The sequence below is a fragment of the Typopeltis vanoorti genome, chromosome 7 (assembly GCF_054136105.1).
Source record: "Typopeltis vanoorti isolate ZY-2024b chromosome 7, IOZ_Tvanoo_1.0, whole genome shotgun sequence".
Taxonomy (NCBI): Eukaryota; Metazoa; Arthropoda; class Arachnida; order Uropygi; family Thelyphonidae; genus Typopeltis; species Typopeltis vanoorti.
The window spans coordinates 121070617-121089103 of record NC_143555.1 but is presented as its reverse complement, the minus strand read 5'-3'; the positions used below and the strand labels follow the sequence as shown (position 1 = coordinate 121089103).

Genomic DNA, 18487 nt, shown 5'->3' with positions numbered 1-18487 from the left:
CCAGAATGTACATTATCCCCTGTGTTGTTCATTATCTATATGGATCACATTATGAAGGAAAGTGGTATAAAACCTGATACCAAAATTGGAGATGTTAATCTCAGCTCTTTACTTTATTTAGAAGTAAAACAATGTTTTACTTCTAAATAAATCCATACAAGTTTGCAAGTTTCCCTGACTAAATTGAATAACTGTTGTAATAAATTTGGTATGAAAATCAGCAATAGCAAGACAAAGAACAATGAAAATAGGTAGAAGAATTGAAAATATCAACTGCACTGAGAATGGAGAACCTATAGAACAAATAAAACATGTCAGCTACTTTGGCACAATTTTTAGTGAAAATGGTAAATTAAATATGGAAATAGATCAACAAGCCAGTATGGTAGAAAGTCAATTGAATAAAATGTATATGGAATAAGAGAAATTAGTCAAAACACTAAATTAGCTCTAAACAAGACAGTGTTCAAACCAATTTTAACTTATGGATATGAGAGTTGTTTTAGAAATAAAACACTTGACAATAAAGACTGGAAAGCACAGATAATGAGAGTCCTGAGAAAGATTAGAGGCTTTAACAAGATGGCATCAATGGCAATATCATATTAAAAACGAGTATATTAGGAAAGAACTTAACATTGTTAGCATCCAGGAATGTGTTAGCAAAGCTAATCTCAGGTTGTATGGCCACTTAAACAGAATGGGAGAGGAAAGATTAGCAAAACAAGTATTCTCTGCCAGGTTGGCAGGGGAAAAAACCAGAGGAAGACCAAGATATAAGTGGACTGATACAGTAAAAAGTGCCTCAGAAGACAGAAATATAAGATCTGCTAATGCCGGAGTCTTGATTGATTTGGAGGAAAATTATAGATAGGAAGTTATAATAATAGAATACAGGATATGATATGGAATAATTAATAATTAGGCACAAATAATAAATATTGGAATTCTTGCTAATTTGTAAGATCACGGTCAAATACTGCAGACCATTTAGATGAACAGGCTTAGTTCCATGAAGCAATTTTGTAATGTATGCACAATCCTCTCAACAGCTGAAAAATATTTGGAGAATAGTTGTGAGGTAATTTTATTTGTTTATATGTTGATGGTAAGTTTAGTAATAAAAAGTTCATATGTTCAGAAATAGCTCTAAGACTCATGAATTAATTCTTGAATCTTATTAGTATCAAGATCTTGAATCTTGACATTAACATGTCAAGTACTAAGGATGAAAAGAAAACTGACGACAACTTGTGAGGCACCCTGCACCCCAAAAATAAGATAATGTGATTGACTATGTGTGAGCAAACTGGTGATTAATAACAGAGGCCAGTGAATGCACTGTAGGTACACTACTGTACGTAGCAATAATTAAAAACTACAATTATGCCATAAAACTGAAAACCATTCATTACTATATTTTTGATAGAAATGTTCTACTTTCTATCAAAAATATTGTAATTAATGGTTTTCAGTTTTATGGCATAATTGTAGTTTTTCATTATTTAGATGCACAGTAGCAATAATTAAAATGAATTCTGAACTCCATAGTCAGAAAAGTGAAATACATTACGATATTAGGTTTAAGTGATAATAATGAAAAAACAATGTTCTGTGTAATTACCCATCTCCATAATTATTCATGCTAACTTTATTCAAATTAGTCTTGCTCCAAGTAGATATTTGACAAAATGGGAACTACAGTAAGACAATCCAATACTTTGGCTACTTAGATAACCATTAATGGAAACACCTGTTATGTTCCTGCTCACATCCAAGTAGACTGCTGCCTGACTGAACTACATAAACTGTTCCACTGAGAGGGCCTCTATTTATTCTTCTGTACCAAAACCTTAAAGCATATATTCTATATAATATATGTTGTATGATATATAATATATCATACATATGTCTAAGATAAATGGGCAGAATGTGTCACTTCATAACATGAAGTGACACATTCTAGTCACGTACCAACAGACTACCACTCATAAGTAGTAGGAGTCTGTAAGTGCATGCTTTTATAAGAGATGTAAAAGTACAGGGGTATACAGAACTTACTGTGCATGCGCCACTTTTAAGTGAACTGACTTTCAAATTGAAGGAAATAATTAAGATACAAGCACGCACTGCACAATGAATACGAAACTTGAAATAAAAGTTCACATATAAATTAAAAGTAATCTCTGGCTACCACACAAGGGGAAAACGTTAACAGCTGTCAGAGAGAGTATGTGTAAGTGAGAGAAAGATGGGGGAAAAGAAGAGAAACTTTGGCATAAGGATGCACTTCATGAGTTACATATACTGTTTAATGATGAAAGTTATAAAGTGAAATGGAATTCTATTTATTTAAGGTGACTGAGAGAAAGTAATGTAATAGCAATCATATCAAGGAAAGAAATGAACTGAAACAATCATGAAAAATGCTTGTTTCATAACAACATTTGTAAATATTAGCATCACTCATTATTCATCTCTATTCCAGTCAGGATGCCATTCTCACCAACGACGACTCACATATTCTATTAATTTTAACTAAACGAACTCAATCAAAGCAATAATTTTGTTCCCCATGTTTCTAATACTCCTAGTGCTCACATACAAACATAACAGTTCATTTCTAGATCCACAACAAGTTTCACTTATACCACTTATTACATGCAACTTTTCCATGCCTTCCTCAAGCCCTCTTGCATTACCCATTTCAGTATCCTCTTCAAATTCAATTGTTTCCCCCTTATATCCCATCCCATTCCTTCTTTCTACTCATACATTCACTTCCTCTTTAGGCATTGATCTTTCTCATGCTGTGTTTCCCTGTCCACCTCCCCCATTTCCATGTCTGTCTTGCACACTTGTTCTCTCACTCTCTACACTCATGCTACCCACTTCTCCATAAGCACCACTTCAATCCCTCCTTCCTTGCTCTTCTGCTCTTCCACACCACTTCTTGCTTGCTCAGATTCATTACTCTCCCTTCCAGATTACTCACACCAAAAACCATTCAAATGCAGTCCATCACTTATACTGTTCCATTCATCCTTCAAACTCATTCCACACACTACATTCTTTTCTATTAATACATTTCGACTAACATATCATTCATAATCCTTGCTCTTACCAATCATGGTCATAACCAGGCAACACACTGACTACCTTTCCTATTGTACTGTTATCTTTTATTCTTCTCAACATCTTCCTGATATCCAGTCTTACATTTTCCTATCAAATTACTTGTTCATACAATCATTATCAATTCTTCTGCTCACTTACTCCTCATATCCAATGCATCAATCACTCTACTAATTCTACCTCTTGGAAAACTCATCTTCTCATTCACCACACCTCTAATAATGGACTCTCCATACAATGCCACTCACAAATCTTTCATTACTTCTTTCATTTGGACATCACTCATTTCAGTCTTCACTCTTCCATACATATCTACAATTCTCTTCATTTCATGCTATAGCCATTGCCTCATCTTCACCAAATTGGCTTTCAAACCTTGTGTCATTTTTTTGCTATCATTCACTTTTGCTATTTTACCATCAGTTACACATGCGTTTTCACTGTCAGCCTCACTAATCATCTTACCATTAATTTCATTTTATTCTTCACCATCATTCTTGTATGCTTTCTTAACATTTGCACACTCTTCCTTGACATTCTTTCACTTACAACACCATGTTCCCTAATCTGATTCAAACAAGCCTCTTGATCCATCAGCATATCAAACTTCCTTCATACCCACATTTGCTTCTTTCTCTTATTCAACCTTTTTACATAAAAATCCAAAACATCTCCCCATAAAAACATATTAAGCTCATGCCATCATTCTTGAAAAATCCGCATCACTCATTTTATTTGCTCTTTGCACCAACCTACACAATAATCTCCCTCTCAATGGCATGTGTTCCAGAGCACTAAAGAATAAACAAAGAATTAAAAATCAATACTGTCTAAAATATTTAACAAAACACTGCATTCCATACATGTCTTAACTAATTTTTAATGCTATATAAATAGCATGACACCTGTATGTTAAGAATTTTTTTACCCGCTGACTATATTGATTCATTGAGCATGTTTACACACACAGATAACTTTTATATTTAATCAAGAATTACCACTTCTGCAAAAAAAAATAAAATAAATAAAATAATAATAATAAATAAGAATGAATTTTAAAAAATTCTTTTCTTGTAACTGCTGATTCTTCATTTTTTTTTTTTTAATCTTGAAAACTATATCTCATATAAACAAAAACAAAAGTTAAACAAAAGCTAAACAAAAGTCATGGGAGGACTTTGGCAAGAATATAGAAAATAAATATCAAGAAGGTGGCAAAATATTCTGGAGGTTGTTGAAGAAGCTTAGGAATGGAGGAAAGAGTGCTGTAAAAGGAATTAGAGATGATAAAGGTGACATGAAAACAGGAGAAAAAGTTATCCTTGAAGTATGGAGTAATTACTTTGAAAAACTGCTAAATGAAACAAGCAGTGATGAGAGCACAGTAATAAAAAACACTGACCAGGCATGCAGTCAGGAATACATATCTATACTTGAAGTAGAAAAAGCCATCAAAGGCTTGAAATGTGGAAAGGCAGCAGGAGTAGATGATATTCGACCAGAAATGCTGAAGTATGGTGGTATAAGAGTCTTACAGTGGTTGCACTGCATAGTTCAGAAAGCCTGGACAGAGGGACGAATTCCCGATGATTGGAGTAGAGCTCTCATAGTACCCATATATAAAAAGGGAAATAAAACTGAATGTGAGAATTACAGAGGTATTTCCCTACTGAGTGTTCCTGGCAAGATCTATGCAAGTATACTTGAGAAACGGTTGAGAAGAATTTTGGAAGAAAAGCTTGGTGAAGAACAAGCTGGATTCAGGCCAAATAGAGGCTGTCAGGATCAGATCTTCACTTTACGACAAATAGTCGAGAAAGCATGGGAATATAACAAAGATCTGTATTTAAGTTTTGTCGATTTGGAAAAGGCATATGACAAGGTGCCAAGAGAGAATCTATTCAATACGCTGCAGTTATATGGTGTCAATGGGGCATTATATCAAGCAATACTTAGTCTTTATTTGAGTTGTGAGTCAGCAGTTAGAATTGAAGGAAGTACAGGAAGATGGTTTAATGTTAAATCTGGTGTGAGACAAGGATGTACATTATCCCCTCTGTTATTCATTATCTATATGGATCACATTATGAAGGAATGTGGTATTAAACCTGATATCAAAATTGGAGATGTTAATGTCAGCTCTTTGCTTTATGCGGATGATGTTATACTTCTAAATAAATCCACTACAAGTCTGCAAGATTCTCTGACTAAATTGAATAGCTGTTGTAATAGATATGGTATGAAGGTCAGCAATAAAAAGACAAAAACAATGAAAATAGGCAGAATCATTGAAAATGTCAACTGTGTTTTGAATGGAGAACCTGTGGAACAAGTAAAACATTTCAGCTACTTAGGCACGATATTTACTGAAGATGGTAAATTAAATATAGAAATAGACAACAGAATCAGCAAAGCTGGTATCGTGGGAAGTCAATTGAATAAATTCATATGGAATAAGAAAGAAATTAGTCGGAACACTAAATTAGCTGTATACAAGACTGTGTTCAAACCAATTTTAACTTATGGATCTGAGAGCTGGGTCAGAAGTAAAACACTTGACCAAAGACTAGAGACCGCAGATATGAGAGTCCTGAGAAAGATTAGAGGCGTGAACAGATGGCATCAATGGCAATATCATATTAAAAATGAGGATATTAGGAAAGAACTTGACATTGTCAGCATCCAGGAATGCGTTAGCAGAGCTAATCTCAGATGGTATGGTCACTTAAATAGAATGGGAGAGGAAAGATTAGCAAAACAAGTGTTCTCTGCCAGGTTGGCAGGAAAACGACCCAGAGGAAGACCAAGATATAGGTGGATTGATACGGTACAAAGTGCCTTAGACGATAGAAATATAAGATCTGATAATGTTGGAGTCTTGACAAGTAACAGACTGATTTGGAGGAAAATTGTAGATAGGAAGTTAGTAATGATGTAATTTTTTCATGTAGTACTGTCATATCCTGTACACCCCTTGAGGGTACATGGCAGGAATTTGATGATGATGATGATGAACTATATCTCACATCACAGAATTATAAAAATATGACATTTTATCTTTATAAGATATAAAAATGTAATTATTATTATTATTATTACGTGACACCTCCAAGGAGTCCAAAGACTCGTCGAGGGAGGGCACCCAAATACACCAACCATAACAAACCAGAACTACAATCATCATCTACACCAATGCCATCTACCGTCCACCACCACTAGTATTTTCCTAGACAATCACAAACATCCATGTCCACAGCGGGATTCAAACCTGCAGCCTTTTAGCTGGAGAGCAGATACGCTAACCACTTGGCCAACCAGGCCTCTTTCTTTAAGACAGCTTGAGGTGCTAAATATTAATGCAGATTATTCAGGAATGCAGTGGAGAATAAATGAACCATCAAATGCTCGCCTATATCTAAACTTGTGTTTAACAGGACACTTAAACGTGAATAATGACTGCAGAGAATGGATCTAAGAAAATAAAAAGTGATATGGAAGAGCAAAAAAGAGTAAAAAAGGGGAGAATTGAAGTGGTGCTTATGAACAGAGAAGTGGACAGCATGAGAGAACAAGTGTGCAAAGACAGACAAGGAAATGGGGGATCAGGGTTGCTTTTTGGATTATGTGGTATCCTTATTACAACATAATTATTATTGTTATTGTTGTACAGGCACTTCCGAAGACTAATTGTGGAAGACCCAAACTATCCACAGAATCCACTGTACTTCTCCTTGAACCTATTAACAGATAAAGTATTCGCAACTGACTCTGGAAACATATTCCACTCATTCACAGTTCTCCAAGCAAAAAATCCAGTCCTCACACCCTTACTAACCACACCTTTATTCAACTTTCAGGGATGACCTCCTCTTGTTCAGGCCCCCTCTAGCCAAGTGCTGAAACATCTCTCCTGCATCAATCCTATAAAACTGATATGATATGTTTCTATCACATCTCCTCTTTTTCTTCTATCAACCAACTTCTGCAATTGACACACCCTCAATCTATCCTCATAGGGAACATTTCAGAGACCATTACCATTTTGGTTGCTCGCCTCTGAATCTTCACCACTGCTTTCTCATCCACAAGAAACCTAAGCACAGTAATCCAGATGTGGATATATCAAAGCCTTATAAAGAGGAATAAAAACTATCTTATATCTACTTTTAGTGTATTCTTCAACAGCCAAGTAATTTTAAGAGCTACCTTAGCAACCTTAGTAATATGTCCTCTAAACTTGCACATCTTGCAATCTACTTATCCCAAAATGCACATGAAACTGACACCCATTAATATTTGTCCATACTGACACCCTATTTAAATTGTCCTATCTCCACATCACCTTGATTAACTATTACTCTACCTAATTTTGCATCATCAGCAAATAACTGAATATTTCCTTTCAGGTTATTTCCTATATCATTTATGTACAAAGTAAACAGTAGTGGTTCTGATTCTGACCTTACATATACCACTTCTTGATATCTGCCCAGCAGCCACCATCTTATCCACTTAACCAGCATCATACAATCTGCATTTGTTCTAATTTGCGTAACAGATTTCCATGGGGGTATTCGGTCAAATGTCTTTGCAATCCAGCAGAATCATCATGTAGCCATTTTCTTTATCCAACTCAACTGTCACTCTATTACAAAAAGTTAGATTACTAAGGCCAAATTACTAAATCAATAAAACCATGTTGCCCCTCATAAGTATCATATTTTAATCCACCCATTCTTGAATTCTTTTTTTGACCAATTTTTCCAGTATTTTACCACCACTCTTGAGATACTGATTGGTCTATAATTTGTTAATGCAGTCTTAGAACCTCCCTTATACAAGAGAATTATTTTGTCCTCTTTCCACTGTCTTGGAATTCCACCAGAGCTGAGACTTAAATTAAACAACCTAGTCAGAGGCATTGACAGTTCCCATGCATATTCTTGCAAAACCTGAGCTGATATCCCATCTAATCCCACAGCTGTATTTCATTGAGATTCTGCAATATCCTAAGAACCTCCAATTCATCCACCTCTGTTTCCATGTCACATATGTCACAACAGTAACCTCACTTGGATGATATACCTTTGCAAAGCAGTCACTCAGTAACTCAACTATTTTATCTGCTTCTGTCACCTCATTACCATCAGTACTCCTTAAGGTTATTCTTCCATAGTCGTTCTTCCTCATACTTGCCACATAACAAAAGAATTCTTTGGGATTTCCCTTGACCTGCTTCGTTGATTCTTCTTGTAATTTGATTTTGCCTTCCTTACCACACTGGTCATATTCTTGTCTGACCCTTGTACTGTTCATGAGTTTGCTGGTCACATTCCTCCTTATATCTCTCCATAGCATTTTTTTCTTCTTCTGCAGCTCATGCTTAATGATATTACTCATCCATCTAACTCCTAACTGATTAACTCTCCTTACCTTAGGTATAAAATTTAATATTGCTTCCTCTAGATGACCGTTAACTATCTCCCATGCACTACTAACATCCTTCCCTTGCAGGGCATGGCACAGATTCAAGATCTCCCCCCCCCCCTTAAGCATGTCATAATCACCTGCATTCTAGTCCACATATATCCCTTCTTGACAGCATATTCCTCATGTTTTACAATCTCCCAAGTCAAGACAAGATGGTCACTTTAGCCAACTGGAGGCAATGTTTTGCCTCCAATTGGCAAAAATTGCCAATTGGAGTAATAATCTTTTAGTAGGTGTATAAATTTAATTTCCTTCCTGTCAGTCTATATCTCCATAGTTGAATTTCCTCATAATAACTTGACCTGCACTAATTGTACAAATTGACCGATGCATGTCTTCCAGATTATACCTGGAACTCCCAGGCATATAGCAACAACCAACTGTATATTTTGTCTTATTGGCTTTGATCTCACACCAGACTGCTTCAAATGAACAGCCACCCTACCACCTATCTCCTATTCTTTTTGGTTGCAATTCATTCACTATCATTAGCAGTACCCCTTCCCCCATTCTTTCTTCCCTGAAAATACTGAACCTTCACGTTTTATTCCTGTAACTACATCATCTGCTGTTAGCCAAGTCTCACTAATACCTATAACTTTTGGTGAGGTTGCATTAGGCAATGTCAAAAACTCCTTAGTTGCAATTCTATAACAATATGAATAATTAGTTACTGAATGAACTTATTTAAAATTAAACAACTCTTCAGAATCTTGCAATAATATTATGGAAGGCAATTTTAATAAATAATTTTCATACCTTACTTTCCTGATTGCCATATGCTAAAATCTGTAAACAATCAGTCACTATAGCTAAAAATTTTACATTGTTACGTTGAAGTAAAGTAACCATCTTCTGAAGTCCTCCTGCTAAGCGAACTGCCATTTTTGAACCTTCCTGATGCAATAAAAGATTATGAAGTGTTGTTATGGCATAGAAGAGAACTGATTCTACTGGAGAGCTAAATTTAAAAAAAAAAAAAAAAAAAAATCAACTGTGTAATATCAAACTGATAATTTAAATAAGCATTCACTTTAAAAAAAATCTGACTTTTTACTCTTAATAAAACAAAACTTTAACAACTGACTAATAGCAAACTGCTTCTTATATCAGTTCTGCTCTTGTACCACCATGACCTGCCAATATTTAGATAGCAAAATGCAAACTTGAACTCTTCTCTGAGAAAGTTTGGTCCATCCTTCATCTTTGCATAACAGTTTATTGTTCTGACATCCTCTTTCAAATTTTTGATTGCTAAGAATATGTAGTAACACCTGCTTATAATGCAGCCACTCGGTACCAGAAACAAATGATTTATGAAAATCAAATTTTCTAAAGCCAATAAAGATGTGCATATATATAATTTAAAATCAGTTTGAATTGAATTTAAGATTTTCAATATCACTCCGTGGAGACTGCCTGGAATGAATGTGTTAATAAAGAAAATGTAATACCGTGGAAAAATCAGAAGTATTGTGATAAAAGATCAAAATAATAAGACCTTGACAATCTGAAAGATACAGAAAAGGAGTTAGTATTTAAATGCTTATTTAAATTCCTCCCAATGTATAGTCTCCCAACTATACATTGGGAGGGATTTACATATGGATGTAACAGTCAAAAAAGGTAATTTTCCTGTTGCTTTTAGAAGGCCCTCTTGTGTAATTGCTTGAAGCATTTGCTCAGAACTATTGGCGATGTAACTTTTTAAACTAATTTTGTCTTCTTCCACACTCTGTCTCATTTGAAGCAGACCCCATCCACCTAGTCTCCTTGGTAGGTACAATTGGTCAACATCAGATGTAACGCATGATGCACAGTCATTAATTTTCTAGTTTTACGGTTTAATTGTCCAGGTCTTCTTTTGTCCAATCTTATGCCAGCTCTGTATCGGATCACTTGTATAGTCCAAGAGTTCACTCCTCTAATTGTTTAAATCATTCAGTTTTGTTTTAAGAATATTTCTAACTTTTGGTGTATTCTGCTACTGCCTGTTGTTTAACTTTCGAGTGGAGAATATCACAGGCTTCTAACATTCCTAGGTATTTATTAGCTGAAATTACTTTTATATATATCTCTTGATCAAAATTAAAACTGCTAGTGTCATTCATTTTTCCTCATTCAATAGATAAAATTGCTCATTTATCTAAACCAAATTGAATTTTCATGCCCTGACCGAAAATACGAACTGTGTTTAGTAAAGAGTCTATTTGCTGTTCTGATTTTCCACATATAACTTCAAGTGATTCATCTACATACAGCAGATTGTAAATTTTAATATTATATTTTAGGAATTTCATATTCGAGTTTTGTTTTCTTCAAAATAATAGACAAAGGTATCAGAGAAATGTTGAAGAGCAATGGTGAAAAGGAATCACCTTGAAAAATTCCATATTTAATGCTAATATCTCCGAATTGTTCGTTATTGACTATTAAACTTGTTTTCCATGATTTCATAGCAGCAGCCAGAAACGAATGTATGTTATTGGAGATTCAAAATATTTGTAGTGATTTTAAGTTCTTGAAGTGTGGGAGAAAATCAAATGCTTTTTTATAGTCCATCCATGCCATGTTTAAGTCACTTTTTCTTCTTTTTGAAGTTCTCAGGTCATTTTATTAATAAGGATCTGGTCTTTTGTTCCTCTAGATTTTTGAAAATTGCCTTTTTTTTTTTTTTTTTTTGTTCAGTTGCATAAATCTGATTATCTGATAAGTAGTGGTTATATGGAATTTGCTATGATTCAAGTGAATAGCTTAAGCATAGTTGGTAGGCATGTTACTGGATAATAGTTACTTGTGTCTGCACCCTTATCCTAATCTTTCATGAAGAGACAAGTATGCCCAGATATCATCCAGTCCTCCACTGAGCCTGACTGCAACAAATAATTAAATTGTTCTGCTATTTGATTACATACTGGTTAGGTGCTTTAACCAAAATTAATGTAGTTTGTCTTTGCCAGGTGCACTCCAGTTTTTTTAATTTTCTAGCTTGTGCAATGACCATTTCTTTAGTGATAATGACATTTTGCATTTGTTTTTGTTTCATTTCCTTAAAGATTCCATTTCCTTAATTCATGAGACATCTTTATTATGTTCAATAGGATTATCCCAGATTGATTTCCAAAATTTGAGTTTTTCCTCTTTTTCTGGTGAATGATTGTTTGCATTTGTATTTTTCTGGAGAGACTGAAAGAATTGATGCTGGTTCAGTCGAAATTGCATACTTTGTAGATATTGGTTTATTCTTGCTTCATATCTTTTAATTTTCTGTGAAGTTGCTATAATTTTAGCTCTTCGGTAACTTCAGCAATTGTTTTTTTTTGCCAAATTATATGTGTTTATCAGTTTGTTTTTGATGCTATTATTTTTCCACCATCCTTCTTTAAGACTAAGTTGCTCAAATCAGCTCGAACTTTTTTGACTTTTTGTTCCAATCGGATTTTCCATGGTGCAGATTGCTTCACCTTTGGCTTTTGCTCTTGCAGTTTGCAACCAAGCTTCACTGTAATGATATAGGCTGTGCTCTATAGCAGCTGATTTGTTTCCTTTATACTGTTGGTTGTGATGGTTTTTATCACAGCATTATTATTATTACAGGCTACTGCAAGAAGTCAGACTGATCGAGGGAAGCCCTAAACATCATGTCAAGAACTAGCCAATATTTGTACAATATCTATCACACTATGCTTTGAACTCATTCACAGTTATCAAATCCATAACAGACTCTGGCAACCTATTCCATTCAATCACTACTATCCAAGCAAAAAACCTAGTTCTAAGACCCTTTGCTAACTACATTCTTACTCAGTTTCCATGGATGGCCCCTAGTTCTCCAACCACCACACCTGTTTTGAAAAATCTTCTGAATTAATTTTGTAAAAAAACCCTCAGTAATTTGTGTGTCTCAATCATATCACCCCTTTCCACCTATCAAACCAGTTTCTGTAACCCACAATTCTTCAACCTGTTCTCATAAAGTTCATTCCATAGACCTGCTACCATCTTGGTCTCACCTCCGGATCCTCTCCACCACCTACTTATCACCAAGAAACCCTGGTGCCCAGATCTGCATGCAGTAGTCAAGATGGGGTCTTATCAAGACTCAAGAAAGAGGAACAATAACCCACTTGTCTCTGCTCATCAAAGTATTCTAATTTAGTCACTTTTGCTACATGCCCCCTAAACTTTAATCTCCTATCCACTAACACTTCCAAGTCTCTGGCTTCATCAATTTCCTGGAGTACAGTTCTGCCAATGTGGTATAGCTGGTAATCTTTTCACTCCAAAATGAACTTTGCCACATTAAAATGACATCCATTCTTCTTTGCCCAGTCTGCCAATCTATCCAAATCATCCTACAAAATTTTTACATCATTTGTATTCATTATTGCTCTACCCAACTTTTTATCATCGGCAATTAACTGAACAATTCCTCTCAGATCCTTTCCTATATCATTAATGTACAAATTAAACAGTAGTGGCCCTAGAACAGAACCCTGTGGCTTGCCACTAGTCACAGGCCTTCTTTTGGACTCTACTCCTGAATAAACTACTCTCTGATATCTCTCCATCAACCACCCTCCTATCCATCTCACCAACCCTATATCCATCCCCCTGTGCTGAAGTTTACTGACAAGAATTCCATGTGGTATCTTGTCAAAGGCCTTTGCAAAGTCCAGCAGTATCAAGATAAACCCATTACCTTTATCCGACTCAGCTGTCACTGTATTACAAAATGTGAGCACGTTAATGAGTCATGACCTACCCTTCACAAAACCATGCTGCCACCACACAGTATCCCATTTCCATCTACCCATTCCTGTATTCTGCTCTTGACCAACTTCTCCAATACTTTGACAACAACTCCTAATTATGCTGATTGGTCAGTAATTTGTTACATCAGTCTTGGATCCTCTTTTATGCAATGGAACTATTTTCCTCTCTTTTCACCCCCTCAGGACTAATCCAGAGCTGAGAATTAGATTAAAGGACACTGATATTTCTCTCACTGCTTCACGTAAAACTCAAGCTAGTATAGCAACCAATCCCACAGCAGTATTTACATTAAAGTTCTGCAATATGCTATGCACCTCCATTTCATTTTCCTCAGTTCCCATAAGCCTTTGGCTTTCTCTTTCCTGCAATATCACCACCTGGATGATATACTCTCGCAAAGTGTTCACTTTGTAATTCTACTATTTCGACTGATTCAGTTACCTTCCTACCATCAGCATTCATTAATATCATTCTGCCATATACATTTTTGCTTTTACTTGCCGCATATTGAAAGAACTGTTTGAGATTATCTTTAGCCTGCATTGCTAATTTCCTTTCATACTCTGCTTTTGCCTTTCTTACCACACTAGTTACCCTTCTGGCCTGTGCCTTGTACCGTTCATGTGCCTGCTGGTCACCTTTCTTCTTAAATTCCCTCCACAATTGTTTCTTTCTTTTTTTTTTTTTGCCGCTCCAGCTTAATGATGATATTCCTCCATTTAACTCCTACTTGATTTACTCTCCTGACTCTAGGTATGCAGTCTGCCATTACCTCCCTCAAACACTCCTTTACCACTTCCCATGCACTATCAACATCCAGCCCTTGCTGTTTTACATGCCATGGCACCAATCCAAGCAATCTCCTAAGCTCGGATTGCTTATCTTGGATCTCCAGCCCTATAATTCCACATATACCCCATCTTAACTGAAATTTCCCATTTAGTCACCTCCCAGGTCAAGACCATATGATCACTCTCACCAAATGATGGCAATGTACTCATATTCGTTATAGAGAAATTCTCAAATGCAATTACTAGATCGAGCACTCTTAAACCCCTAGTATATTCCATTACATTCTGTCTCAGGTAATTATTCCTTAGTAACTGCATAAATTCCATTTCCTTCCTCCTATGTGTCCTCTTCTCCTTCCAATCTATGTTCCCATATTTGAAAACCCCCATAATAATTACCTGTCCTCCATTGATTGAGTCTATTTGCTGATGCATACCATCTCCATCATCTTTTCCATCCCCTGGTCTATAGCAGCATCCAACTGTATATTTTGTTCTGCTGGCCTCTATCTCACACTAGATAGCCTCAAATGTACTATTTTGACTGTTCTGCAGTTGAACTTCTACTCTCTTTGGTTGCAATTCATCGGCTATCATCAATAACACTCCCCCCCCCCCAGTTCTTTTCTCTCTATCCTTCCTGAACACATCATACCCTTCACATTCTATCCTGCTAACTATATCATCTTCTGTTAGCCATGTCTCACTAATGCCAATGACCTTTGGCCAGGATGAACTAACCAATGCCAAAAATTCCTCCTGTTTGTTCCAAATGCTGCTGGCATTAGTGTACATAAAGTACAAAAGCCCCTTAGGCCCATCGCTATCCTGATATTTTATTATCCCATTACTATTCCATTCTGGTCTGTTACCAGTGGTACTAATTTAGGCATATTACACACATTCTTACACTCAACTGCCCCCAGTGATGTCTGCATATCCACTCAACAGCTTCTTCCCCCCTGCCTCTAAAAGCTCGTTTCCCTGATTCCGCATACCTGATTTACACCTTTTAGTAATTCAAATATGCCACCCAAATATAGCAACCTCCTTAATTATTGTTTTCTAATATATCCTAAAACCAACACATTTATCCCTCCTCCTCATGCAGATTTGGTTATATACAAAAATGAAATTGTAGCAAGGCAAGGTTTCTACAGCCCTGCCAGGTGGAGGTGAGAGACTTCCAATTGCTCCAACGTGAACATGTTAATCTGTATGCATCTGACATTTAAATTTTATCAGAATTCTTTTGTTTACATTAAAATAATTAAGTAACTGATGAACATGATCAAATGAAGATGTTCACTTCAATATGTATGGTCAAAGAGGGCAACGTTAAAATCTTAACAAGTAGTTGTTCTTGCTAAAGTGAAATATTTTTTTGACAAAAGTTTTTGAAATCATAATCAGCATGAACCACAACTTAGGATTTAGAACGGAGAATTATTTCTTAAGTTCTTTAATTCTACTCAAGGTGTTTAACTACATGCTCAGCATAATCAGAAATTTCATGTCAAAGATGTCCAATTAAGTTTTCAACAGACAAAAACTTGACAAATAAACCTATTAATTTGGGATGGGGGGAAGGAGGAAATATATAAAATAAAATACCTGGGTAAAAATTATTTTTAATGAAAGACAAAAAAAAATTACCTTAATAATTTAACAAGAGCTGGTATACCACTAGACTTAAAAATTGCTAATAAACCCTGCCGATGATGAGACAAATTATGGAGAACCCCAGCAGCACATCGAGTAGTTTCAAGATCATTAGATGTTGACATAGCTCTTACTAATGCTGCTACCATTTGTGGCGAGTTCATGATAGCATGACGGGATGCTTCTTTCTTGGATAACTGATGAACCATCATAGCTGCCTGACTAACAACAACTTGGTCTTCATCATTTAGAAGTTTTACCAGTTCCGGAATGGCTCTAGTGGCTAAATCTGCATCATCCTACAAATATTCAAATCAGAAAAATAAAAATCCCATAATAAAATAAAAGTCAAACATCTGTATATTTAATAGAACTGTTATTTATAAATGACCGACTATTAAAAATGTGTGAAATTTCAAAATGAATAAGCAAATTTTCAAATAATAAATGCATATAGCCTGTAGACATGTGCTGAGTAGTTAGGGCAATCCGCTAAATGGTTTCAGCTTGCCACCTGAGCAGTGTAATAATATCACAGAAATGAATTATTTTTCAGTGTTTGATTACTGTTAATATTTCTTGTCAAAAGGTTATACATAATTATAATTGACTTAAGGAATTCACAACGTACAATAGAATATAAATTAAATTAAATTTTAACATATATTTCCAATATTTCGGCAACGTCACATTGCCATTTTCAAAGGAACTTACAATAAAGACACGTGCACGCAGGCACTACATACAATAAATGAGGACAAAGCAGGAAGCTATCGTTTCTCCTAAAAGTCCTGATGGTGCTCCCTAGTGGGCTATGTAAGTATTCTTGGCCATTGGGCTAAAGGTCTCATGATGTAATTTATATTCTATTGTACGTTGTGAATACTGTTAATATTCTAAAAATTAATTGAAGATATCCATTTGTATAAAATATATTAAATGTCCAACTGGTTATCTGAGTTTTATGATTTCGTGGGCTTCTTATTTAAGTGCAATAATTGAAAAAGTTGGCAGATTCAGTTCACTGTAGCTATGCACCTGCACAAATGTATGCGGGGCGAGGTCTTTTATGATGTAGTGTTTTGGAAATTTGGAAATTTAAATTAATACAGTTTTAATTAAATGTCATCTTATTAACATTTCCTAGCATATATCCTAAATCAGAAGTAGGGTACATGATAAATACCATAGAAGTCTAACAAAATAACACAATTTCATTACTGGTTTGCTATTATTAAATTCTGAATTGTTGATTGGTGTTATTTAAGTATTAAACATTGGTTCTCTATATTCTTTACAGGAATACAAAAAACTGATTGGAACTTTTTGGCTGTGTCCAATCCTTGCCTTCCTATTGTGCATAAAAATAGATATCTACCTCACTGCATATAGTAGATATCCATTTGGAATTTGGTTAACTAAATTGTAGTCAAAAGCAATGGAAAAAAAGGGGTGCTTAAGGATCAAAGCTGTATAATGAGAGAACATCTCCACATAGCATTTAAAGGAATGCGGAGAACCTACTAGGGCTTCTGACCTAATGTCTAATTCTCTCCTTCTTGTGGTGCACCCTGTTGGGTATCTACCTGGATACTGAACAAACGAGGATGGGCTGGCAATTTGGGATTTAGCCGACCAAATTGTAGTCTTATTGGCTTAAACCAAAATACAAAATAATCGTACAACATGGCAAAATTTCATGCTGCCTGGGGAGTCGCCCAGTTAAACAAGGACACCGTTGTTTTCGCCAGGGAGCCAGGGTGAACAGAGAAAACTCTAACAGCAAAAAGCTACTGGAACAAATCTGAAAAAACACCCCAACTCAACATCACCAGAGTTAAAGATCGGTACTATCAACATAAGAAGCCTGAATGGCAAAGAAATGGAGCTAGCTGAGGAATCAGATAGTATCAGATTGACATAATAGGTGTGACTGACACTAAAAAGGCAAAAACTGGTGAATCTTTCTGAGCAATTTTTTTGATGATGAAAGATTATTTTTCACTTGGTTAGAGTATAATAAATTTAGTTTAATCCTTTATCCAAGTGTGAGCAAACAAAGTTTGCACCTGAAAGTATCTTCAGGACAGGGGTAAGGTGGTACAACACCACGGCAACTCGTTGCAAAGGTGGAGCAAGCTACCAACACTCCGGTCTCAGTATCTCCTATAATGCAAAACACATCTCCTTGCGGATATGTCTAATGTTGTGCATTAAGGGAAGGGCCACTACCCAGACTAGTTTCGACCTTTATTGAGGTCTCTTCAGTGGGAGTCAGGCCCAAGCTGAGATACCAGGCAGAAGCATTCGCAGGTCTTCTCTACCCATAGGAGTTGCCAAATGGTGGGCCACCCTTTTTTAATAAATTACTCTGGATTTAGAGAAAGATGTTGAAAGTTTATTTTTCACTTGGTTAGAGTATAATAAATTTAGTTTAATCCTTTATCCAAGTGTGAGCAAACAAAGTTTGCGCCTGAAAGTATCTTCAGGATTGGGGTAAGGTGGTACAACACCAGGGCAACTCGTTGCAAAGGTGGAGCAAAAAAAGGGTGGCACACCATTTGGCAACTCCTACAGGTAGAGATGACCTGCGAATGCTTCTGCCTGGTATCTCAGCTTGGGCCTGGCTCCCA

At 35.8% G+C, this 18487-nt stretch overlaps 1 protein-coding gene across 2 annotated transcripts in view; it reads right to left on the bottom strand.

Annotated features, from left to right (window-relative positions):
- arm (armadillo) overlaps positions 1-18487 on the bottom strand; it is a 220813-nt gene that overhangs the window by 132165 nt on the left and 70161 nt on the right. For both annotated transcript variants that reach the window (XM_090396097.1, XM_090396098.1), the window contains exons 6-7: positions 15849-16153; positions 9385-9586 (exon numbers count right to left, since the gene is read on the bottom strand). In XM_090396097.1, the coding sequence (XP_090252223.1) occupies positions 9385-9586; positions 15849-16153 (507 nt within the window). The remainder of the gene's footprint in view (positions 1-9384; positions 9587-15848; positions 16154-18487) is intronic.